Source organism: Condylura cristata, unplaced genomic scaffold (genome assembly GCF_000260355.1).
Source record: "Condylura cristata isolate star-nosed mole 26May11 unplaced genomic scaffold, ConCri1.0 scaffold00016, whole genome shotgun sequence".
NCBI classification, from domain to species: domain Eukaryota; kingdom Metazoa; phylum Chordata; class Mammalia; order Eulipotyphla; family Talpidae; genus Condylura; species Condylura cristata.
The window spans coordinates 15045081-15070748 of record NW_004567117.1 but is presented as its reverse complement, the minus strand read 5'-3'; the positions used below and the strand labels follow the sequence as shown (position 1 = coordinate 15070748).

The 25668-nt window shown below is 32.7% G+C and overlaps 1 protein-coding gene across 2 annotated transcripts in view; it reads left to right on the top strand.

Moving 5' to 3' along the window:
- SS18 (synovial sarcoma translocation, chromosome 18) overlaps nt 1-25668 on the top strand; it is a 63802-nt gene that overhangs the window by 7543 nt on the left and 30591 nt on the right. For both annotated transcript variants that reach the window (XM_004683799.2, XM_004683798.2), the window contains exons 3-5: nt 4529-4613; nt 20624-20777; nt 23843-24064. In XM_004683799.2, coding sequence (XP_004683856.1) covers nt 4529-4613; nt 20624-20777; nt 23843-24064 — 461 coding nt within the window. The remainder of the gene's footprint in view (nt 1-4528; nt 4614-20623; nt 20778-23842; nt 24065-25668) is intronic.

Here is a 25668-nt window from a genome sequence, read left to right as displayed (position 1 = left end):
CCCTGAGCCTCTGGCCTGTGCTCCAGTTCTGTATGTACGAATAAATAAATCTTAAAAACAAAAATTATATGCCTGTTAACTTAAAAAAAAACAACCCTGTAGCTTCTAGGTAAAGGTTTTTTTTTTCCAAATGAAATGGGGTTTTGTGCAATATATAATAATAAGTTGTAAATTTAATAGTGGTTATTTTACCTCATTCAAGTCAGTTGAGGTAGTGAATCTGGGGAAATGAACCTCCCTCTCACTTAATAGGCTTATGATTATGGATATTTAGAAATATATGACAGTATTAGAAAATTAACATCATAGAATGTTTAATATGTTTTACATCTGCCCTTAGCTTAAATACTCAATTTCTTTAATCTATGTCTTTTTAGAAATGGAATATTACTCAACAATCAAAACGACAGTCATGCCATTTGCAGCAACATAGGTAGAACTGGAAAAGATCATGCCTAGTGAAAATAGGCCAGAAAGAAAAAAGAAAAATACTGGATGGTTTCACTCATAGCAGGAGTATAAGGGATTCGAGAAAAAAATAAAAAATATATATGTATATATAGTAATTGTAATAAAGTAAAAAAGAACAACTATAAACCAGAGACATTCTACAGAGGAGGAGAGGGGAAGAGACATTCTACAGAGGAGGAGAGGGGAACCAGACCAAAACTGGGGTCGGAAGAGCACATGGGACTATGGTGAATGCACATGGGTGAAGTGGTGGCGGGAAGTCCACGGAGACTTACAACTGAGATGGAAGAAAGTACAAAATGAAGAATAATGTAAAAAATATATATGAAATAAAAGAATAAAGAAATAATAAGCATAAACATTGAAAAGTAAACTACTTTAGCAACAATTATAAAATTATAGAGTGAAGAAATAAGCCTCTAAGGAAAATGTTTTTTTTTTTTTTAAAGATTTATTTATTTGTGCATACAGTGCTGGGATACAGGCCAGAGGCTCAGGGGCGGTAAGAGACTTCACCAGAGACAGAGTGGGGAGCAGAACAGGCAGATCTACGAAGTACACTGCTGAGGGGAGCAGCGGGCGAGTCAGGAGAGGTCTGCGGCGCCATGTGGTCACCTCCGGGGCAGGCGGGAATTGAACTCATGCGGAAACGGCTTTAGGATTCTCAGTGCTGTGCTTTAACCCGCTGCACCACCAGGGAGGGCCGGAAAATGTTTTTAATATTTGAAGAGTCTACTTTTTATAATTTCTGTAGTCTCAGTTGTGGGTAAATTCTTCTAGAACCATTTGCATTTTATGTTTTGGGTGGTCTATATATAAACATAAAAGAATTTAATATATACTAATTTTTACTAATGCTCATCTGTGAGCCTTGATTTATTTTAGAATAAACTTACCTGATGAACGCTATAAAAATAATTTTACAAAAAATAGTGAAATTAGGGGGAAAATGTTAAAAATAACCCTTTAAGAAAAGATTCATTTATTTATGCGTACAGAACTGTGGTACAGGCCAGAGGTACAGGAGCAGTGAGAGGATTCACTAGAGACAGTGAAGAGCAGAATAGGCAAATTGGTAAAGTACACTGCTGAGGGGAGCAGTGGACGAGACAGGAGAAGTCTGCCACTCCATGTGGGTCACTGAAGTGGATTGGCTAACTTTGCAGTGCAGCTCTTTAACCCATTGCACCATCAGGGAAAGCCCTAAAAATGACCATTTTTACCCCCTCCCTTATATTAAGTTGGGAGGGTTTTTGGACAATTGAAAAAGATTGAATATATTCTTTGGTTAAGATGGTTGTACTGTGGTTATGGTATAGGGGAGAATTTGACACATATTAGAAGTATCAGGATAAGTGTCAGGATATGACTCAAACAGTTTTGGAAAAAGTGGTCATTCATACATGTGTATGTTGGTATGCATTTACATGTGAAAACAAACAATAAACAGTGTGAAAAAGGTATTTATGAATTCTTCATGCTATTCTTGAAATTAAATTTGAATTTATTTCAGAATTAGAACTTAAAAAATATAGGAAAGACGTCTTAAAATTAAAGTGCTCTGGGGCCCTCCCTGGTGGCGCAGCGGGTTAAAGCACAGCACTGAGAATCTAAAGCCGCTTCTGTATGAGTTCAATTCCCACCTGACCCGACAATGACCACATGGTGTGGCAGACCTCTCCTAACCCGCCCGCTGCTCCCCTCAGCAGTGTGCTTCCGCGATCTGCCTGTTCTGTTCCCCACTCTGTCTGTGGTGAAGCCTCTCACTGCCCCTGAGCCTCTGGCCTGTACCCCAGTTCTGTATGCACAAAAAAATAAATCTTTAAAAAAAAAAATTAAAGTGCTCTGTAAAGATGCCATGTTTATAGATATTTATAGCTCTCATTTTATAATTGAGGCATTAAGACAGATTAGATTTAACAGTAGTTTAACAGTGGTTTATTATGTACTTATCAGTACGAAATTCTTAAAGGTTCATAACTAAATCACATATTAGTAAGTTTATTTTTGGTAAGTTAGTCCACAAATCTCATATCTGGACATAATACAGCTATACTAATACTAGAGGAAAAGGAAAACTTCAAGGAATAAACTTTTGAAATGGGTCACATGCTATGATTGGTAATAACTTATTGGTTTTTTAAAACTGACAAGATTGTAGAACCTTATGTCTGAAATTCTAATCTCTGGAATAATTAAGTAGTTCAACTAACTGGAGAACTGAAATCGTAGAACTTCAACAGTTAACCTTTATGAATGATTCAGGCAATGCAATAATTCTTGGTCTTTGTTTATGTGAATCTCTCACTCATGTCTATGCTATATGGTTAATATGTGAGGATGAACATTAAGAACAGACTTGTTAGGCCCTCCCTGGTGGCACAGCGGGTTAAAGCACTGCACTGAGAATCTAAAGCCGCTTCCGCATGAGTTCGATTCCCGCCTGCCCCGGAGGTGACCACATGGCGCGGCAGACCTCTCCTGACCCGCCCGCTGCTTCCCTCAGCAGTGTACTTCGTTGATCTGCCTGTTCTGTTCCCCACTCTGTCTCTGGTGAGGCCTCTCGCCGCCCCTGAGCCTCTTGCCTGTACCCCAGTTCTGTATGCACAAATAAATAAATCTTAAAAAAAAAAAAAAACAGACTTGTTAAAGAACAACAAAAATAACAACAAAGGAAACTGGGAAATGTTGCATATGTCTACTACCTTGTTTGTGGTAGTAGTATTAGAGGGATTTGTGTATTTCCAAACAACAAATTATACTGTTGAAGATGTGCAATTTTTGGGTATCATTCATTCCTCAGTAAATCTGAAAAACAAAATGATAAACTTTTAGTGAGAAAGCCTCAGGGTCAGTAAGAATTAGCTTTGTTTTTTTGCCTAATAAGAAAACTGGTGAACTCAGTTTTTAAAAATAAATAAATGAATAAAGCAGTTACACCTTTACAAGGATTCCTTTTATGGTGTCTGTTTTAGAAAATTTATGTGCATCCATATTGGATGAATAAAGTATTTTTTTAGATGAATAAAGTTCATTTTGACTTATTTTCATTTTTTAAATTTATTTTTCTTTCTTAGTAAGTGATACTGTAAAACAGTCCAGTAATTTGATACAGGTTTTAAGTTTGTATTTTAGGGGTTTCCAAACACTACTAATTGTATCATTATTAATATTAATGTCATCTGAGTTAACTTTTAAAAATAAGAGAGGCTTAGTAAAACTGTCAGATCATAGTAAATATGTTTGACCACCTAACACTAATGAAAATTTACTTCATTTTTTTAGAGACAATCCTTAGTGGTGTTGGTGTCATGTTGTTTCTTCTCTTTCTGTGCATCTACGTGTGTGTGTGTGTGTATTTTTTTTTTTTTTTTTGCAGTTGAGGACACCTATTCATTTTCTTCCCTGTATGCCCTGATATGGGTAGTAGAACCAGAACAGACTTCTGTTGCAGGAGCCAGAAGAAAAAAATATGTGATTCTCACCTCTTTTCTGACATTTTAGCAGAGAATTTTGATTTAGATTTTTGGTAACATGAAGTAGAAGAGGAAAGAGAGTGTGTCAGTTTTTGTTGAAGCCATTCTAGGTCTTTTTCAAAAAAGCAAATGTATGTACGGAATCAGTACATATATCAATTAATTGCATTTTTTTTAGAGAGAATCCTTAGTGATGCTGGTGTTGTAGTGTCTTCAATCAGTACATGTATCAGTTAATTGCATTTACTAAGTTATACAGTCTTGTACAAGTTATTAACTCTTCTAAATGTCTGGTTCCTCATCTGTGAACTGGAGAAAATAAGAACTTTTACCTCACAGTGTTTATTTGAGGATTAAATGTAATATATAAGTACATAATTTATATCGAGTATGTATCAAGATCTCTTTATTATTACCAACTGTTTATTTGGAATTATTTTTCAGAGAAAATAGGAAAATATTGAAGTGGTATTGATGTTCAGGTAACATCTTTAAAGTCAAGAAATATTTAAGTTTGCTGCTCGTACGTGAGCAGATAGGAAGATTATTTTTTAATGTTGGTGTTTGTTTTATTTTAATAGGTATCAGCAGATGTTACATACAAACTTGGTCTACCTGGCTACAATAGCAGATTCTAATCAAAATATGCAGTCTCTTTTACCAGCAGTAAGTACCTTTAAAATAGTGTGACATAGATAATTTCTTTAGAGTTATGTATGATACAACATTTTGTAATTTTTGAGTTTTGTTTAATGAATTGCCTTTCTCTCAGAGCTTGAAGATATTTCCTATATAATACAAAAACTAGTATAGTTCTGCCTTTGCACTTAATTTGAACTGACCTGTCATCATTTCCTTCCCAAGAAAGTTATAGTCATCCATCCATTCACACACCATCTGCCCACCTTTCTATTTATTTTAATTTGTAGTTGCACAAATAATTTATGAATAAATTTCATATCAAATTCCAGATATCATTAATTTCACCAATAAATACTTTATCATGGCATCTCTAGAACATAAGGACTATCATCCCACCCAACAAAATTAATGATAATGCCTAATTTTATAATGCTCAGCACTGTTTACAATTTTCACCAGTTACCTAAATAAAATCCTGAAAGTTTTAATGATTGTTTTCCACAGAATCCAAAGTCCTCCTGGGTTACAATGATTGATATGCCTTAAGTTTCTTTTACTATATCAGTTTATTTTTTTTGTTTTCCATTTATTTGTTGAAGAAACTGGGTCATATATATTACAGTTTTTCACATTTTGAATTTGATTGAGTGTATCCTTATCTCCCTTTAACATGTTCCTTCATTTCATGTCTTTTATATCCTATAAAGTGATATTAGAAAGGCTTGTTTAGAGTTAGTTTTATTTTCAAGTATTTCATTGGTGGTTTTGTGTATTGCCTGTTGTTTCATATAAAGAGGAGCATGCTTGATTTTGCATTTTTAGTAATGTTAAGATATATCGACCAGTGAGTACAGTTGATGCCATCCTGATCGAGCTATCATGAAGTTCCCCATCTACCTTTTATTTAAATGATTGTCGCGTTTATTGGTGCTATTGACCATATCCATTATTTCATTGGGATCACAGAATGATGAATTTATGCTTTTACTACTCCTGCATTTACTAGCTGTATTTCCTTTAAAATGAAAAACTTCCTTTCATCAAATATTTGGTTATCCTGAAATGAAGAGTCTCCTGTAGGAAAGTCATGATAGAGGCTTGATTTTAGCCTATTAATAATTTTCAGATAAGCAAGTTTGTCCTTAGCAATCTGTGAAGGTAACCATACTTTTTAAATTTGTTTTTCTTAACATCTGAACTTACAGACTTTTGTATTTTTAATGTGTTTTAAGCCAATCAATTTGTTTTTAATGTTACTTAAGTTATTTCATCATTGGTCAGTGTAAGCCTCTTCATTTGGCTGCATTCTCCTTCTGGCATGATTCCAATATTTCTTTCAGGATTTGATAGATAGATCTGGCTAATTATTTTCTGCAAAGAACTATTCTACCCCAACTGATTTAGAAAAAACAAAAATGGGATTAGTGATATTTCTACTTCAAGAAAGTTATTTTACTTAGCATTGATATTACGTATTAGGATTTCTTCTGTCTTAGTCTAAAAATTTTGGTATCTTGATGACATTATAGTTGCTTATTTGCTTTATGGTTCCTATGTCTGTAAAATAATTTCAGTCCAAGATCATCACTAACAATAAGACATTTGTTCTTAACCTTTTCGCTGTTAGGGATATATATTAAAATTTTGTTTTGATTATCAAATCATTATTTATCTGATTATTACCATGAATTTGATTATCAGCTAGGTAGAATGCATGTTTGTGAATAGAGTGAAATTGGTTTCAGTTTCACTTCTTTGCATATGGACCATTCTTTGTCCATTGACTATTGGATAACAAAACATCTTTCTATTTTTTCACATGCCACCAATATGATATGTGAAGTGTCCATATATATGTCAGCCTGTCTGATCTCACTGTTCTGTTCCATTGATCTTTTTTTATAAATTCTACTTTGTCACACTTTTCATGATCTAGTAAGTCTTGAAGTATGTTAGAGACGTGCTTTACTTGGTACTTTTTTTTTTTCAAGGCTGTCTTGACTGTATTCCTTGGCATTTCCATATATATCTCAGTATGTCCAACCTAATCTTGTCATTTCATTAGATTACCTGACTAAACCAATATGTCAGAATTTATATCAAGATTGACTTTTTCAAGTCATGACTGTTGTTTATTTTTCATGAATTTTGTTAGTTAGTATCCTGTGAAGTTTTATAATTTTCCCTGGAGAGGATTTGCCTATCTCTCATTGGACTTAAAGCTAGGCACTTTTGAGGCAAGCTTAGATGGGGATTTTGTTTTTTAAGTTTTTTTTTAGCTGCATTTACTGTTTACATGGAAATGCTATTGATTTTGAATATTACAGTCTGGTTCAACTCTTACTTCTATTTTTCTGTACATAATTTCCGTTTTTATATTCACCAACATATCGTTTGTGAATAATGAGTTTTGTTCCTTTTTTGTCATTCCTGACACCTTTTATTTCTTTCTTTTGCCTTACTTCTCTGGCTAGGACCTCCAGTACATTTCCTGAATAGAAGTGGTGATAGAGGACATCTTTATCTTGTTCCTGATCACAAAGGGAAAGCTTTCACTGTTTGACCATTAAGTATGATGTTTGTTGTAGCTGTTTTTTGTAGCTCATCTTTTATCAGATTGAGGAAGTTCCCTTCTATGTCTGTTGTGTTGAGTAAGAGTGTATAACTTGAATGGATGTTAACACTTTAGTTAACATTTTATTTAAACTTTTATTATATCTAATTAGATGATCATAAATTACTTCTTCATTAATCTGTTAATGTGGGAAATTGATTTATTCTTTAATGCACATTGATCCTTGCATTCTTGAAATTAACCTACCTTTTATGACTCACTTTATCATGGTGTTTTTAAAAATTTGCTGTATTCATTTGTTAAAATTTCATCTAGAATTCTATGTCTTTTTTTATAAGTGTAAATTGACCAATATATTTTTTTTGTTATACTTTTTTCCCTGGTTTTATTTTGAGGTTATGCTAGCTTTATAACCTCAGTGAGCTGGAGAAATTTCCCAGTTATCTGGAATTTGCATAACAGTTATTTCTTAAATGATTGTATAGTTCTTTAGAAAAACTGTCTGGAGCTGGAGTTTTCTTTGCAAGAAGGCTTTTATTTACTTACTAAATTTCTTTCATGTTATAGGACAATTTATATGTTTCTGTACTGCATGAATTGTCTATTTTGGTAAATTGTGTTTCTTAGCATTTTATCCAGAATTTCAGATTTATTGGTATAAAGTTCATGGTAAAATCTTTCTAATGTCTGCAGGAAGTCTAGTGGTAAAATTTTTATTTTTAGTATAGTTTATATTTGTGCCTTCTGTTGTCATTTGTTTAATTCTTTCTGTTGCAACATTTCTCAAACATTTTGTATGCAGAACCCCATTATTAAAGTAACTAACGATGCTTAATAGTTTTGCATAGATTATATATGTAAATACATTGTAGATTTTTCTCTAAGTTAAAACTGATAAAATTAAAAATTGTTTATTAGTTAATTTAAATTGAACAATAAACTCATTATAAATAACATTCTTTAAGGGAAAAAACTGAACCAATTTAATGAGATATGAATGACACTCTATAATCTGAATTTCTTTTAAATGCCTGGTTTAGTAGAAATAGCTATATTCTCATATTTAATTCTGCATTGAAACTGGTGTAATATGTTTTGGTTGAAGTAGAAGAAAATCTTTTCCAATACAGTTAAGGAGTTAGAAAATGGAAGAATATTTTAATAGCCTTTTAAGATGTTGATTTTCTTCTTTGATAGTAAAGCAGATTTCAATAATTTTTTTAAAAGATTTTTTGCAGTATAGAATTATAATAATTGTAATAATTTATTTTACTCTCTGTACATTGAAGTTCATTGCTCTGTCATGCCTTTTAGATGAATCTTTTACTCATTCATTACTTGGTAACATCATGCTTTGGTCATTTGGAAAATGGAGGCACACTGTATTCATACACATTTTAAAAATATTCATTTTGTTATACCATACCCAAACCAAGCATTATTGAAATTTCCACCAATCTCATTAGCAAAGTGTCTTATAAATATTATCGGGATGCTGTCAAAGTTAAGAAAGTAGATGCCAAGTTCTCCAAACCCCCACTTTTTGCTTGAAAAGTCATATTTGATTATTGGCAACATTGCCATCACTTGTTTCTTAGTCTTTTTGTTTTCATTTTCAGAAAAGTACTGTCAAGTTGGCTGGATACATAGGGTCTGTCTAGTAATTGTTTCTTTGAAATGTTCCAGGAAGACAGTGCCTAGACAAGTGCAGCTCAGTCACAAAGTGCTTTTATCTTACTTCGACGTGCAACAGATAAATATTATGTTCTCATTTTGTCACACAATATTTAACTGACATGGAGAATTTAATGAATGAGTAATTTCTGCTGCTCCATCAAGGACATAGTTAAGTGAAATTGACTTTTCCCTTTTTTGTTTCACTGGTAGTCTGTGGCAGTCAATTCAGTAATTTATAGTAGAATTTGGCTCCTTGATATATTCTTAAGGCTCCAGCAATTATATCCTCTTGCATAATCACTATAAATATCAACATAGAATAAAAGTCAGACATCTTTGTTGCAATAGTTTTGACCTTTGAATATTGAGAACTATTCTTTGTGAGCCATTCCTTTTTTGTTTGTTTTGACTGTGATTAACTTATGATCTTTATTGTTTTCTTTTCACTGTTATTGGGTATAGTTTGCTTTTTTTTTTAGATTTGAAATGAATGCCTGCTTTGATTTTCATCCTTCCATACTAATATAAGCACTTAAGGGCATACATTTCCTTCTGATTGTACTTCTGAAATGTAGTATATTTATATTCAGTGACAAATATTTTCTAATATTCATAGTATTCATTATATTGCTACATGGGTTCACATAATACATTTTTTAGTTTTCAAACATAATAAGAACTTATTTTCCTTTTCTTAATGATTTCTGGCTTCATTGTATTGTGATTAGATAACATTTTGTATGATTTCAGCTCTTTGGAATTTATATGGCCCAGCATATGGTCACACATTTTACAAATCTTTCATATGCACTTGAAAAGAAAGTGTATTCTCTAGACCCTGAGTCTAGAGTCCCATAAATGTTTATTGGATGAAGAGACCTCTTCTTGAATCTTTTGCACCTTTACTAATTTTTAAACATTTTCTGATGTTTGGAGTTGAGAAATGCATTATTAAAATGTACAAGTATACAGTCATGTGTCAATAAAATGGGGCTGTGTTCTGAGAAATGCATTGTTAGATGGTTTTGTCATTGTATGAATGTCATGTAGAGTGTAAATCCTACAAACCTAGATTATATTGGCTATATAGCTCAGCCTATTGAACCACATAATGATCCACTATTGAGTAAAATAATGTTGCTAAGTGACTGACAATTTTTTCTTCCAACACTTAAGGTTTTTACTTAACAATACATTTGGAAGCACAGTTGTAGATGGGCATATATTTAGAAATGTTACAGCTTTTTGGTTGTTTGTAACATTTGTCATTATAAAGTATACCTCCACTCCAATAATAAGAGTAATCTTAATGTCTACTTGTGTGATATTAGTGTAGTTCTGTCAGCTTTCTTTAGTGTTTGTGTAGGATATTCTGCTTTTTCTTGTGTTAGAAATAAGTGGCTTAAATAACATAGAGTTTAAAAAATATGCAGACTAGCGATCTTTTAATTGGGGCCATAAATCTGAATATATTAAATGTGGTCCTTCATATATGAGTTTAAACCTACCATCATTCAGTGCACTTTCTCATCTGTTGTATATCCCCCTTTTCTTTGTTTTTGCCTTTATAATGAATTGTTTTATTATTTGCTTTTTTCTTTTCTAGTTTGGATGTTATATACTTAAAATGTATACTTATTATCTTTTAGTGGTTGCAATATAGTTTATATTATCACATACAGTTAAAGGATTTTCAGATGTTCTGTTTTATTCATTTCCTCAGTGGTTTTTCATTGTTGCCATGCATTTTAAATCTTTTAAATCTAAGTGACAGAACTTAGACTATGGTGACCTAGTCAAACTCAGTGATGATTACCTTGTTTTCCTGTTCTAGGACATGTAAAAGATTTGACACAATCTGAACAGGTTCTGATCAGTGACAGTAACTCATTATGGCAAGGATTCTCATGTTGGCGCATTAAGGGTGAAGAGGAACACATGTCCTCTTACTATAGTCTTAAGAGTTTGTGAAGGGTGCAGTTTGCAAAATGTTTATAGGTGATTCTGATATCCCTTCCTATTATAAACCTTCTACCCAACCAGTAGAGTCTTTAAGTAACTTAGGATACCACGCAACTATGAGTTTATCAGTTTGTCTTGATTTGTAATTGTCTCCATAAAGTATGGAAATGTCAACATCTTAAACATTATAGTTTTTCAAATATGTCTCACACTCTTCCTAACTTTTATAAAAAACACAAAATGTTTGGTCAGATCCCTATGGATCTTGAGATTTAGTTACTCATTTCTCTTCCCTTGCTTTGGCTTCTTGAAAGCCAGTTTGGTGAAATTGAGTTTACCATGGAAATTTAAAAAGGTACAGCAACATCTCTAATTCAGAATTTACTATTCCACTCTCACCCATTGCAAAGTCAGAAAATCTTACTTTTTTGCATTTTTAGCTGTAACTTCTGTTTTTCCTTTAGATCAAAAATTATAATTTAAAATTGCTTTTATTTATATTCAGGAAAAGCATATTATTTTACCATTACTTGGTTAAATATCATTACCAGGAAAAGAGACATCTTTCATTATAAACCTGTTACCACTTCAGAGTCATTTAACATAATTACACTTTCATATTCTATTTTCCTAATGAAAATCACTTGCTATTGTATATTTTGAGATCGTTTTTACCTTTCAATATTAGTCAAAGTTTAAAGTACATGATCATATGTTCATTAAAATATGAATATTTTGAGAGGTTAGTTGCTTGAGAATCAGCATAAGCAAAGTAGGTGGTATTTTAGAAAGAATAAAAATAACATAACCTCAAAGTAGGAGAAAGAGCAAAGTTCAGCCAATAAAGAAAAAGTGGGTTGAGAAAAGAGAAAAATCCAGTTAGAGAAAAGAAACTGAATTGCAGATGAAATAGGAAGAAAAGTGAATTTGGGAAAATGATAAGTATACATAATGAGTACTGTCAGTTTGCCAAATCTTGACCTTAAGAATTACATTTTAGGATGAATTCACTGAAGTTTTCCAGAATGGAAAATCAGTTGTGGTAATGTGCTCATAATTACGTACGAGTTCAGCTTTTCACTGGCGTTCTCCCCAAAAGAGGAATTATGTAGTTACTATGTTTTGTGTACATGGAAGTAGACTAGGTGTAGTAGGTGTCTTTTCTTAGAAAGTCAAAAGTTCAAAAACTAGGACTTCAAAAAAATACAACCTATTAGAAGAAACTTATGAAGCCAGTATGCCTTCTTAGTTCTGTCCTTTGTATTCTTTTATTACAAAGGCATTAATTAGTTTGTAACAGAAACTTTTCTTTATGCATATTTGAACAATTTTGTTTTCTTAATTTTAAGCCTATAGCTGAGAAGCAGCAAATGAGAAATGGGAAAGCATTTTCTCCAGCCAGGCATAGATACAAGCAGTGTTCTTGCTAGTTACAGTAACATGTAAAGAGACCAAATGCTTATAAAACACACTGATATAATGCAAGATGTATACTGCTCTGCACTCATATACTCTGTAGGTATATTGGACCCTGTCTATAATTGTAAATGTTAGAGGCATCATTTGAATGTTGATTCTGAGTTGCTTTTAGTTTCTATACAAGCATAAGCTATTGACATAATTATTTTTATATGAACTAGGGACAATTTTACCATTAGAACATAGGCCTGTTATGTGTATACATGTTTTTCTTTCGCAAGCATACCTCACAGAAATTGCATTTTTAAGCTTTAGCCTAGTAACTTGTTTTTATCATCTGCTAATATTAGCTTATACAAAGTAGAAGACAGCAGTACTGTAAGAAAGCAATATAAAATCAAGTTTTTATCCATCAATGTAAATTTTTTTGGAGAAATAGTATCTTTTTTGCAGTAGTTCATTTGGGCATATAGTCTGGAAATATTTCTGTAGAATTAAAAATTTAGAGCTGGAAAGAAACTGGATAATCAGTTTAGTGTTTTTCTACCTTCATTATACATTTAAAAAACTGGACATTCTCAAGTGTACAGCAAAGACTTGAAGACTTTATATTTCTATTTTTTTTTAATGGTATAACTCATGGTGTTCTGAGGATATGTAAAATTTCAGGAAAATATGATTCTTGTAGTATCACCAGGTGGTGATGTGTGCCACACATGAGGATTAAATAAAACAAACCACAGTTGTCTAGTATATAGGAATTACTTGATAAATATTAATATAATGAAGGTAGTATACAATTGGAAAGTAGAGTCAGATTCAGGACTATTTGAAATAAGACTTTAAGAAGGATTCAGTTGTTAAATACATATGAAGGGGAAGAGAAAGAGGCTTGACGTAGTGGTGCTGTGTTCACAGGATTCAGGAAATGAGCATGTCTCTAAAGGCTGAGAACTGATTGGAATTACTTCTCTTTTCACCTATTCATTACGAATACTAGGTTTTATGAGTCCCAGGTACACTTCTTGATTTTAAATTCGTTAAAAGTAACTTTATTTTAGTATGGACACTCTGTACAAAGAAGAGAAAATCTGAACTATTAATATATAAATTGACTTGGAGTAGCTGTTCTTACATATTATATGTTGTTTCTCATTTCCTAAATTGTATTGATTTTGTGATGCCACACTTGATGCTCTAAGCAACACTTGGACAGAACTTGATTAACCTTTCCTTACATAAACTTCAGAGAAATTGATAATATTTGAGTCTTCTGATTCTGCTATCATGCTGGCAAAATATCTGTTAATGTTCTTCACTCACTTGATTTTACATAACTTACTCTGTATAGGTATGACCTACATGAAATAAAGGAATGCAATGTGAAACATTTTACATATTACTAGGATATAATCCACTGGCAAATTTTAACTTAATTCTTAGCTTAGGTAATTCATTCAAAACTCCAAAACAGTCATACAATAAAATATTCCCATTTCTAGCTTTTGCTTTTTATGCAGTAAAAACCAAGATAAGTACTTTGTCTTTGCAAATAGAACCTTGCCATACTCAGTGTTCCACCCTTTGTTTTAAAAATTTTTTTTCTTTAGTGAAGTTTAAATTTTTACTTGTAATTCTGGAAGGAACTTCCCTTACATATTGGCATCTTTTTAAAGATTTATTTATGCATACAGAACTGGTGTACAGGCCAGAGGTGCAGGAGTGGCAAGAGGATTCACCAGAGACAGTGGGGATTAGGACAGGCAGATTGATGAAGTACACTGCTGAGGGAAGCAGCGGGCAGGTCAGGAGAGGTCTGCTGTGCCATGTGGGTCACCTCTGGGGTGGGGATCGAACTAGCAGTGAAACAGCTGCAGCTAACTTGCAGTGCTGCACCAGGGAGGGCCCACATATTGGCACCATTTTAAGAATGTTTTAAGTTCTAAGTATTGTGTGGCCCATAATGATAATGTTGACTGTTTTTTGAAACTTTGATAATTTTCTTTTTGTATCTTTCTAGTTGCTTAGTTCCTATCTTTAGTATATCCATCACATGTTGATGTTATGTTTTTTAACATTTTTACTATATATATACTATATACACATTTTCTGGGGATTTCATTGATATTCTTGATTTCTTAGATGTTCTACCCTTTGCTTCCACCCCTACTTGGAGGATTTCTAATTATGAATTTTTTTTGCTTGAGTGTGAAATGTGATCTTGCTTCCAGTAGACAGATTCACTTGGATATGTCCACAGGCCTTTTAACAGAACATGAACAAAACCCATATTCCTCAGGTCTCCCTCTGCTATCCCTGCTAGTAAGAGAAAAAAATGGCTATACCTTTTTCATATTTCCTATCTCATGTTAATAGTACATAGTTCTTTTAGTTAGCAACATGGTGTTTTCAGAATTGTCTCCTCTCTTTGACCTGCCGCTGCTGCTCTTTAAGTCATTTGTACCTAGTATGGTGCTGCACAATTAAAAATGCCTAATTAAAACTTTTTGCTATTAGAAACAGAAGGAAGCCTTCAGATGAAATGTCACTTGCAATACTTATTTGTATGAGATATAGTATAAAGGCATCAATATTTATCTGATCTTGTGGTGAGAAAGGCTTTGTTAGAGTAAAAGCAGAGGTGGAAATTATGAAAAATGTTGATTGTTTCAAAAATGTAAGCTGTCTGTAATATATCAAAAAGTTTTATAAATTAAGTTCTATAAATGAAACATAAATGACAACTCAGTAGATAAATAATTCAACAGTATAATACAGTACATGCTATCATAGAAGCACTATATATCTTAAGTATATTTGAAACAGGAATTGATTAGTTCTGTTGAGGATTAGGGAAAGTTTCACAAGGAGACAACCCTGTATTTTGTAGAGATTTTCTTATAGGGCACATTTTTCTGGATTAATATGTGTTAAGGAGCATTTTGTCAATGTTATCTTGCCTTTTTAAAATCCTACAAAAAATTCTTATCTATTTGCTGGACAGAATATATAGTATATAAAATTCAGTAATCTGTCTACTTAAGTCCAAATATAAAAAGGCATTGGCTATATCTTACTGTGAGGCAGATAAATGTTAAGATTGTGTGTGTGTGTGTGTGTGTGTGTATGTATGTATGTATGTATGTATGTATGTATGTGTGTACTTGTGAGTGTGTCTATAACATTTTTTTTGCCCAGAATTATATCAATGAAAGTAGCTTCCAGATCTACTAGGGAGACTAAAATAAAAATGTGTAATGTGCCTTTATGAGGAGCAGAATTTATTTGCTGTACAGCTAAGAAAGAAAATATTAGATATACTTATTTGCACAGGATAATTACAGAAAACTATGTGAGCATTGCTTATATTAGCAAATCCCTGCCTAAAACAGAAACAAAACAAAACAAAACAAATCAACAAATTAGGATGAATTAAAAACTTGCAACTTATGCTATTCATTTCTATACTTTTGAATGAGATTGAATTATATACCAATAGAGAATAATGCCTATAGTAGAATAAAAGATGTCAGAACATTATGATCCTATTTTAAAGAATTACATATATATATATATAACTACAATTTATTGACAAGTAGGTTATTAGTTTTTTGTTACTGATTTCTAGATTAGTTTTAGTGTTCTCAGAAACTTCATATAATTTAAATTATTTGTTATTTTTTTATTTGCTCTGTGGTCCAGTATATGCTGTAGTTTAATCTGTGTTCTATGAGTACTTGAGAAGACTGCTATTGCTTATTAATTTCTGCTTATATACCTTGAGGCTGTATTATGAAATTTATTATGAAATGTATTATGATTGTTACATATTCCCTAGAACATATTCCCTGTAATTACAATAAAATAATCAAGTATCCGTAATAGTACTTTGAATCAGCCATCTGATATAAACATAGTGACATCACCATAAATAAAACTAGTGTTTGTGTGGTGTAGCTTTTCTGCCTTTTTAAAAAAATACACTTATGTCCTTCAATGTAAAGTGGATCTCTTATAAGCAAAATATAGTTGTGTGCTTTTAAGATCCGGTCTAGAAATACTCTTACTTAATGGAATGATGGATCTGTATACATCTAATGTAGAACATGATAAAGTTGGAATTTAGGCTGTTAATCTAATATATTTTTCCTCCCTTTTCTTGCCTTATTTTAATTATCAAGCATTATTTTTCCTCTCTACTAGTTTTTAGTTAAACTTTTTTTTTTTTAAGATTTATTTATTCATACAGAACTGGGGTACAGGCCAGAGGCTCAGGGGCGGTGAGAGGCTTCACCAGAGAGAGTGGGGAGCAGAACAGGCAGATCAATGAAGTGCACTGCTGAGGGGAGCAGCAGGCGGATCAGGAGAGGTCTGCTGAGCCATGTGGATCTCCTTCCGGGCAGGCAGGGTGGGGATGGAACTCATACGGAAGTGGCTTAAGCCTATTAGTGCTGTGCTTTAACCTGCTGTGCCACCAGCGAGGACCCTAGTCCCATTTTTTTTATATGGTTTATGTCTATGCATTTTAAAGCTGTCTGAGATTATATATGCAACTTTTATTAGATTCCCATGTAAATTTGTATGTTGGACACTTAACTGGCAAATACAAGAATCTTAGGACAATTGACTTCACTTTCCCTGTCTTTTGGGTTAGTCTTGTCATATATTTTTTACTTGTACATATAAATCATAGAAGTCATTGTTCTTATTATTTCAGTTTGTCAATGTTATATTTATCCATGTACCATCACATTCTGTTCAGTCTGTACTTCCACCTATCCTTACTTTCTTTGAGTTTCCTTAGTCTGATGATTCCTGTTACTTGTAACAAAGTGTTCATTGTTTTTATTTCACCTTCATGCTTGAGTATTTTTTCTTTGTGTAAGAATCTAGGATGGTTTGTTGATATATAATATATCTATATATTTAAGTCTAAGCACTTAAAGATGTCATTTTATTGTCTTTTATCTCCATTGTTTCTGATAAAAAATTGGCTGTTACTCTTAGTGCTGGTCTTGAAGGTAACATATCTTACTTTTCCCTAGTTACTTTTTAACATTTTCTCTTTGATTTTGGTGTTTAGAACTTTGATTCTGATGTGTGTAGGTGTGCTTTGCTTTTATATCCTGTTGAGGTTCATAGAACATCATACATTTGCTGGAGACTTATGTTTTTTGTTAATTTTGGAATTCTTCAATTCAGTATTCTCAAATACTATTTATTGCTTTATTTTCCAGTTTTGTAACTCCAGTCACATGTGCGTTCAGATCTTTTTCCGTGTTTACATGTCTTTACACCTTCAAAAAATATTTTCTTTCTTTTCTATCTCATGGCATGTCATATTTTCTTTATGTTTCTTCACTAGCTCTCTGTTTTTCAGTTTCTGAACTATGAGTTCTTAAATTCAGTGGTTGCATTGTCCAGTTCTGCAGTTTCCAGTTAACTCTTCTAATAATTCTAGGACTTTGTTAAATATCTCCACCTATTCATTTACCACCCCCACCTCCTTGAATGTATCAGTGACAGTTGTTTTAAAATCTTCTAGAAAATTCCAAAATATGAATGATAGCTATGTCTTTTTTTCCTATTTTCTGTTATTTCTTGATGGTCTATCCTTTTTTTAGATTGATATATAAAATTCATATAACGTAAAATTCACCATTTTTATCAGTTAGAATGTGTAATTTATTGGTTGTTAGTATATCCAGTGTTATACAACTAGTACCACTATATAACTCCAGAACATTTCTATCATCCCCAAAAGAAACTTTGTGCCCATTGACTGTCAATCTTAATTCCCTTCCTTGGCTATTTTCTGGCAATATCTATTTTATGTCTGTGGAATCACCTAATCTGGCCATTTCATATTTATAGAATTATGCCATGTGTGGTCTTTTGCATCTGACTTCTTTCAATTTAGCATAGTGTTTTCAGGTTTATCCACTTTGTGGTATTTATCAATACTGCAATCTTTTTTTTAATATTCCTTCATGTATTTATATATACTACATTTTGTTTATTCATACATCACTTAATGGACATTTGAACTTGTTATACCTTTTGACTAATATGAATAATGCTACTGTGAACTTGTATGTGCATTTTTTGTATGAAAACATGTCTTTTATTCTTTTGGGTCTGAATCATGAATGGAATTGCTAGGTCATACTATAAATCTATGTTTAAGATTTTGAGGACCTACTAAATTGTTTTTCACAACAACTTGCTTCCTCCACTACCTTGCCTATACTTTTTTTTTTTTTAAGTTGTTAGAGTCAGAGTAGTGGGTATTATGCCCTTAGTTTTGTTTTTTAGAATGCCTTGTAATTTTTAATTTAATGTCAGACATTATGGATGACCAGCTATATAGACATTACTTGGTATTATTTTTCTTCCAATATAAAGTGGTAGGCTAAATACAAGGATATGACTTAGGGGATTGATTTATAAGACTTGTTAGGACTGTTCTATTTCCATTTTTACTTTAATTTAAGGAGGAGAAACTTTTCTGAAGTCTCAACACAGCTTAGTTATTTATGAAGGGCTCTCTAACTTTGTGGGGCCTCCCTTTCAATCTTTGTCTCCTTAGCATTGGGCAGAAACAAAAATATCTGCTTAAGCTATTTAACATCTTAATTTCTGTTTTCTTTAATTTCCTTCTCATTGTGGTTCTTTCTTCCTCTTTGTTCTGTAGTTTTTAGCTCTGTGGTAATCAGAAACTTCCCTTATCCTCAGTCCAGTAGGACTGCAGCTTTTTAGACTTGTGCTTTGTTTTTCTATTACACAGCAAAGTCAAGGAAAAAGCCAAGGTAATTATAGAGCTGATCTTCAATGCTTTCCTTATTTCAAGTGTTGTAACCCCTCCTTTTCCTTTCAGCGTATGTTGGTCTTTGAAATCTTTTTTTTTTTTTCATTTGTCTAGATTTTATAACTTATTATTAGCAGGTAGGAACTGCAGATACTGATCTTTTATGAACTGAGTCACAAGAAAATGAATGAGTGAATGACTCCTACTGAGTGAAACATGAATTTTTAAGAAAAATTTTAGCAATAGAGGAAGGGTTACTTTTTTACACACAGAAAAGGGTCAGTCAGTCATGTTGAAGAAGAAAAAATAAAAGCAAGATAAGTGACACTGAGTTGATGTTTGGTAATTTTTTTTAAAAACTTAAGTGTTTAAAAATAAACACTTAAGAAAATGTTTAAAAACAACACTTAGTAAAGTGTTTAAAAAATAAAAGTTTAAGAAGAAAATTGAACTATTATTGTCTGAATTTAGTAGTGAAGAAATTGAGTGTCTGAATTTCAAGTGGATGCTATTACAGTAGCACTTGGTAATTTCTATAAATGTTCGTGGTATTAATATGGTCAGAGATTTCAGTGTTTACATATGATATATATGTAAAGAACAGTACATTTGTTTAGGGTGCCAGAGAGTATTGTTCACAAAATCAGGATAGGTACACTCAGTAACTAATTGGTTATCTAAAATGGAGGAAGAGAATGAGGTTATAGGAATAGACATAATGTAGAGAAGTAGAGAAAGAGGCAAAAATAGAACTGTACAGAATAATACTTCTAAATCCTCCTGTAAGCTTAAAAAATGGGGACTTGGAAAGAAACTAAATATTTGCCTTCTCCACCCAAATATAAGGGAGCCAGGTGTTGCAGACCGCCTTTTATCTGTGTTTTTCCTTTCGCCCTTTTGTGAACTCTCAAGGTTATTCAGTGATTTTCTTCACACTTTCATTAGGAAATTTGCCAAAGGCATCCTTTTGAGGCAGCTGTCTCTGTACCCTTGGAGGCCATCAGTAATGTTTCCGGAATAGTCGGCACAAAAACGTTGGCCTGAACAGTCTTCATGTTTTAAAACATTGCCCCTGCCAAAACACTTCCCTCCCAGTCCCCAACAGTATAAAATACTGAGACCACTTTTCTCACTTTGGATTCTATAAAAAATATAACATTTTAGGTCTTCAGGACCATTTATAGTTTTTGCAATCATATCTTTACAGGTAAAATCTGTCATTAATATTGAATAGATCAATGATAAAGGGAGACTTAATTTTTTAAGTATAATTTAAATAACAATAAACATTACAAATCTTTATATATAAAATGAAATTTTTTGGGTATAGAATATTAAAGTTTTAATTTTATTACTGAGATTTTTATAAAGTGAAATGGCTTTAATTGTTTTCTTTTAGTCCAGGGAATTAATACTCGTGTATTATAAAGTTTTGGGTATATAGTAAATATGATTAAAATGCATTAGAGTAAATTGAACTGTTTTGTGGTTTTTTTCCTGTCCTATTTAATAATATAGTTAACTGTTGTATCATACATCTTTAGTATATTAGCCAAACTGTTTCTCTTACTTTACTAAATTGTCTTCTTTCAGCCACCCACACAGAATATGCCTATGGGTCCTGGAGCGATGAATCAGAGCGGCCCTCCCCCACCTCCACGCTCCCACAACATGCCTTCAGATGGAATGGTGGGTGGGGGGCCTCCTGCACCACACATGCAGAACCAGATGAACGGCCAGATGCCTGGTAAGTTTTTCTCCTCTAAGACATTAACACCAGAGTTGCTTAGCAACTGAAACGACATGGGGGCTCAAGGGATACTAGATTGTTGATGACAAAACTGCTTTGAATGCCCTCGAGTACAAGCTCTCTTAGAGTTTGTTAGCTACAGAGCTACGTGACCTGTATTCAGTGTTTATCAGGCTGCCCTTGGGCTTTGATGTAGCTGACACACAGCATTCCTCTGATGAACAGAACTGGCTAAAATTAGTCTGTCTGAAACTATGCAATACAGCCAGCTTTAGAAGCTTTTTGAAAAAAATAAAAAGGTATTGCACCGTGACTTAAGAATTAGAATTGATTTACAATAAGGTATTATAACATTTCCCTGAGTTTTGTATTACTTACAAATTTATTGATTTATTGTGTCATGAAGAGCCTCCCCTGGTGGTACAAGGGGTTAAGTTGCAACATTAGGGAGCTTTGGCAGCCACTACAACATGAGTTCAATCCCTGGCCAGGGAGCTAACTCACATGATACAGCAGACCTCTCATGTAACACCTACTGCTCCCCTCAGCAGTGTATTTCAGTCAGTCTGCCTGTTCTGCTCCCCACTCTGTCTCTGGTGAATCCTTTCACCAGCCCCACACCCCTCATACCTCTGATCTACTCCCCATCCTATATGCATAAATAAATGAAATAAATCTTTAGAAGCCCCAATACTGTTGAAACAGAGCGATAGTATGCTATAATATTGTTCCATTTATATCATAATATAAACACAGAATATGTTTATAACATAAAATAATCTTGGAAGGTGATATTAAAGCAACTTTGAGAAGTATCAGCTTTCTTATATAATGATGAGGTCACTTTAAGTTTAGTCACTTAAAATATTTTTAATTTTTAATTAGAAAAATACATTTAAGCTACTTTGTTTTTGCAACAACTGCAGTCACCTATACTCACTTTTGTTGGGGTGTTTTTAAGTTTATATAACAATATTTTAACTTTATAAAGGCAAGTGATATTTTCATAAACAAAAAATATATGCAAGTAATAGTGAAAGTAAATTAAAATAACAAAGCAGTTAATTTCTAAGCTGCTAAACACCCTTAGAGTGGTATGTGTAGGGCCTATCATCTTAGAAAATATAATGGGAGGATTGTAGAATAAAAGAGTCCAGGTAGCATGTTTTACATAGAAGGATAATGGTGTTTGAGTGGGTTAGCACCTATTTCCTGCTAAGATTTGCCATAGATGGCTCACATTCTGCATGGAGTAGGGATAAAAACATAAATAGTTGTTAGTTTGTGGTCATGTGGAAGCTTCATGTTGAATTGACATTTAATTCATCAGGACATACTGTTTTTAGAACAGGAAGGGTAGTGTTAATGCAGGTTAGAAAGTAAGAGTTTTTTTAACTTTTTATGGTGGCACTTTTAATTCCAATTTTAAAACTAAAATAGGAAATTTTCTCCATATAACATTGAAGCCAGAGACAGAAAAAGCAGTTGAGCAGCAATGTAATTATTAACATGATAATTTAGTTTCTGTGTGTGATCATCTGGAGTACTATTTTTTTTTACAAATCAGAGATTGTTCAACCAATTTTGACCTAGGTTATCAGAATACTGTTTAGTTTCCAAAACAATTTACAGGTAAAATAGAAATTGGAGGTAGGAAAAATTGGAAGTCCAGCCACTTACATTTTCTTTATTATGTTGCATATAGTATTTTGCCAGTTTTCTGTACACATAAATTAGGGTCTTAATTTCCTATTTTAGTTTTGTTTTAATGTATAGATTGCAAAACTATTTACATGCTGTTAGTTTCAGATTCCTTTTTAAGTGTAACCAGTTTCTTTTAAAAATGCTTAATAACTCATGTTTATATTCCCCAAATCAAAAGGTACCAAAGCATATAGCCCTTACCTCTTTCAACACTTCCAGAACGTCATTTGTGCATAGTTTTCCTACAGCAAGTGATTGTCTGTATATAGGATATAGGGATATATTTATGTTTTCTTCATTCATTTTTTTTTTTAAAAAAAACATGGATAGTAGCATTAGCATATTTTTTCCCTTTTAAATGTGGATCCTGGAGACTATATGTTTAAAGATAAATTTTTGAGACTACCTAGTAATGGAAAGAACTACCTCATTTTTTTTGATAGATGCATTGCATTCTTTTTTATGGCTATTTCTAATTTACTTGCACAATTCTCTTACAGAAACATTATTTTAAAGTCTTTGGTATTAAACATTATGGTTCTATGAATGTACCTGTTTTTATAAACAAACACAAATTTTTATCCACACATATGGTCACGAAAGCTTGTATACTTTAGGACAAGCTCATAAAACTGAAATTTCTGGGTTAAAGGTATGTGCATTATGAAACAGTTATTGCCAAATTGCTTGTACAGCTCTGGTATAGAGTAGAAGGCTCTCCTACTCCAAAATTGTTTTTAAAAAAATCTCCCTTTTGGAGTTTATTTTTATTTTATTTTTACTTTTTTCTCTTTTAGTATTTAGTTTTACTTACTGGAATTAGTTTTGATAGAAGGAATGAGGCAGGGACCTCACTTGTTTTTTTCCCAGATTGTTACTTTCATCAGTATACCATTTATTGAATTTTTTTCTTTTGCCCAACAGTAATAAATATCACTACTATTATCATTTACTAAATTATGTACCTGGGTCTGTTTCTAGGGTCTGCTGTTACACTGTGTAGTTTCACTGAACTGTTAATTCATTTCTGTGCTTGTGTGGTACACTTTTAATTACTCCAGCTTTATGGTTTGCTCTTCAGTGAAGCTAGTCCTGCCTCATTTTCTTTTTCAGAATGTCTCTGGCTTTTCAAAAGCATCAGTTTCTTAATTTATAAAAGGGAAAACATCCACTTTACAGTATTTGCTCTTGTTTGTAAAACATGTACTTTGTTGTATGTAAATATTCAGGTTATTGTTGGTAGTAGGCGATGTAAAAAAGATAAAGCTTTAAGAAGTAGTTTCGTTGAAAAAAAATAGTTTCGTGTAGTTCATCACTTTTAACTTTCATACTTTGGTTCTGATCACTTTTCTTTAAAGGGCCTAACCATATGCCTATGCAGGGACCTGGACCCAATCAACTCAACATTACAAATAGTTCCATGAACATGCCTTCAAGTAGCCATGGCTCCCTGGGCGGTTATAACCATTCCGTGCCATCATCACAGAGCATGCCAGTACAAAGTCAGATGACCATGAGTCAAGGGCAGCCAATGGGAAACTATGGCCCCAGACCAAATATGAATATGCAGCCAAATCAAGGTAAATACGTTTTATGCTTTTTTCCTAATTGGGTATGCCACACTAGTCTTTGGAAATGAAATAATTCTTTTACATTGTTCATTCATAAAAATGTTTGCAGTCAGTAACAGTTATACCTTTAGACAGGGAACTTTGGGATTGAAATCAGTTTAAAAGAATTCCCTTATGGGCCCTTCCTGGTGGTGCAGCGGGTTAAAACACAGCACTGAGAAGCTAAAGCCACTTCTGCATGAGTTAGATTCCCGCCTGCACCAGAGGTGACCACATGGTGTGGCCCACCTCTCCTGACCCGCCCGCTGCAGTGTACCTCGTCGATCTGCCTGTTCTGCTCCCCACTCTGTCTCTGGTGAAACCTCATCCCTGAGCCTCTGGCCTGTACCGCAGTTCTATATGAACAAATAAATAAATCTTTAAAAAAAAAAAGAATTCCCTTATGCCCTCATGGTAGAAAATAAGTTTCTTAATTTAGCTTATTACTACTCATTTTTATGTTTTTGGCAACTTGAGGTTCTGCATTTTTGCATTTTCTTTAAAACTAAGCAATGTATAACCAGTTGATTTAGAACTAGAATTTTTAGAAAATATAGTTGTCTTTATAATCTCTTTAAAATCATATTCTGGTTCATTTTACTTATTAGGACTATATAAGTTTTTGAACTATGTGGATGTTTTTTGATGCTGTATTTTAGTATTAAAAGGTAATTTTAACATAATTTGTTAATATTAAGTAGAAGTAGTATTCTTTTCTTGTAGTCTTAGTTGAGTCTGTTAAAGTTAATTGCCAACTTCAAAATGAAATGATCATGTTTCCCTTTTAGGTATTCTTGTGAATAATAACTAAACACCAGCAAGTGGCGCTCTGTTCTGCTAATTGCTTGTTAAAACATTTGGCATACCGCCAACCTAAGCTATTTCAGTTACACAGTGTGGTTAAGGTATAGAATATAAAGAAGAATCTAAATGTATTCACAATAAAATCGTGTAAAATAATCCCAGATAAAGGAATTTAATGTTCATCATTTGATAATTAGTTGTTATGAAATAATATATTCTAATTTTAAACATGGAGACATTTGTTTAATTTTGATGAGGTTTACTTAAAGGAAGATGATTAAATAAACTGTCAGTGAATGTAGTTTTACAAAACTGGCACTTGGTCTTTTTTTCCCCCCAAGTTTAATTTAATACCCATGAAAAGGATATCTTTTATTAGATCAGTTAGAGGTTCAAAATAATAACAAGACCCAGTTAGTTTTAGATCAAAAGACTTAGAGTTCAGATGTTTTTTACATACGGTTTATTACTAGGAGAGAAATACAATTGATAATGATTCTGGCTGTAGCTACATATTTCTTAGAAAATAAATTTCTTAAGAAAATATAATTTGGAGACAAAAATGTTGATGTAGCAAGGTTTGACATAATGTAAGATTTGAAAAAGAAAAACAATAATGTGTACAACAGTGGTTCATGTAGAAAATAGTTGCTGGTTTTGAAGAAAAGAGGGGAAGAGTATATATAGGAGTTTTTTCAAAACCAAGGGACCGTTATTTTTAAAAATACCATATTGTGAATTAATGCATATTTTCTCCTTTTATTATAATG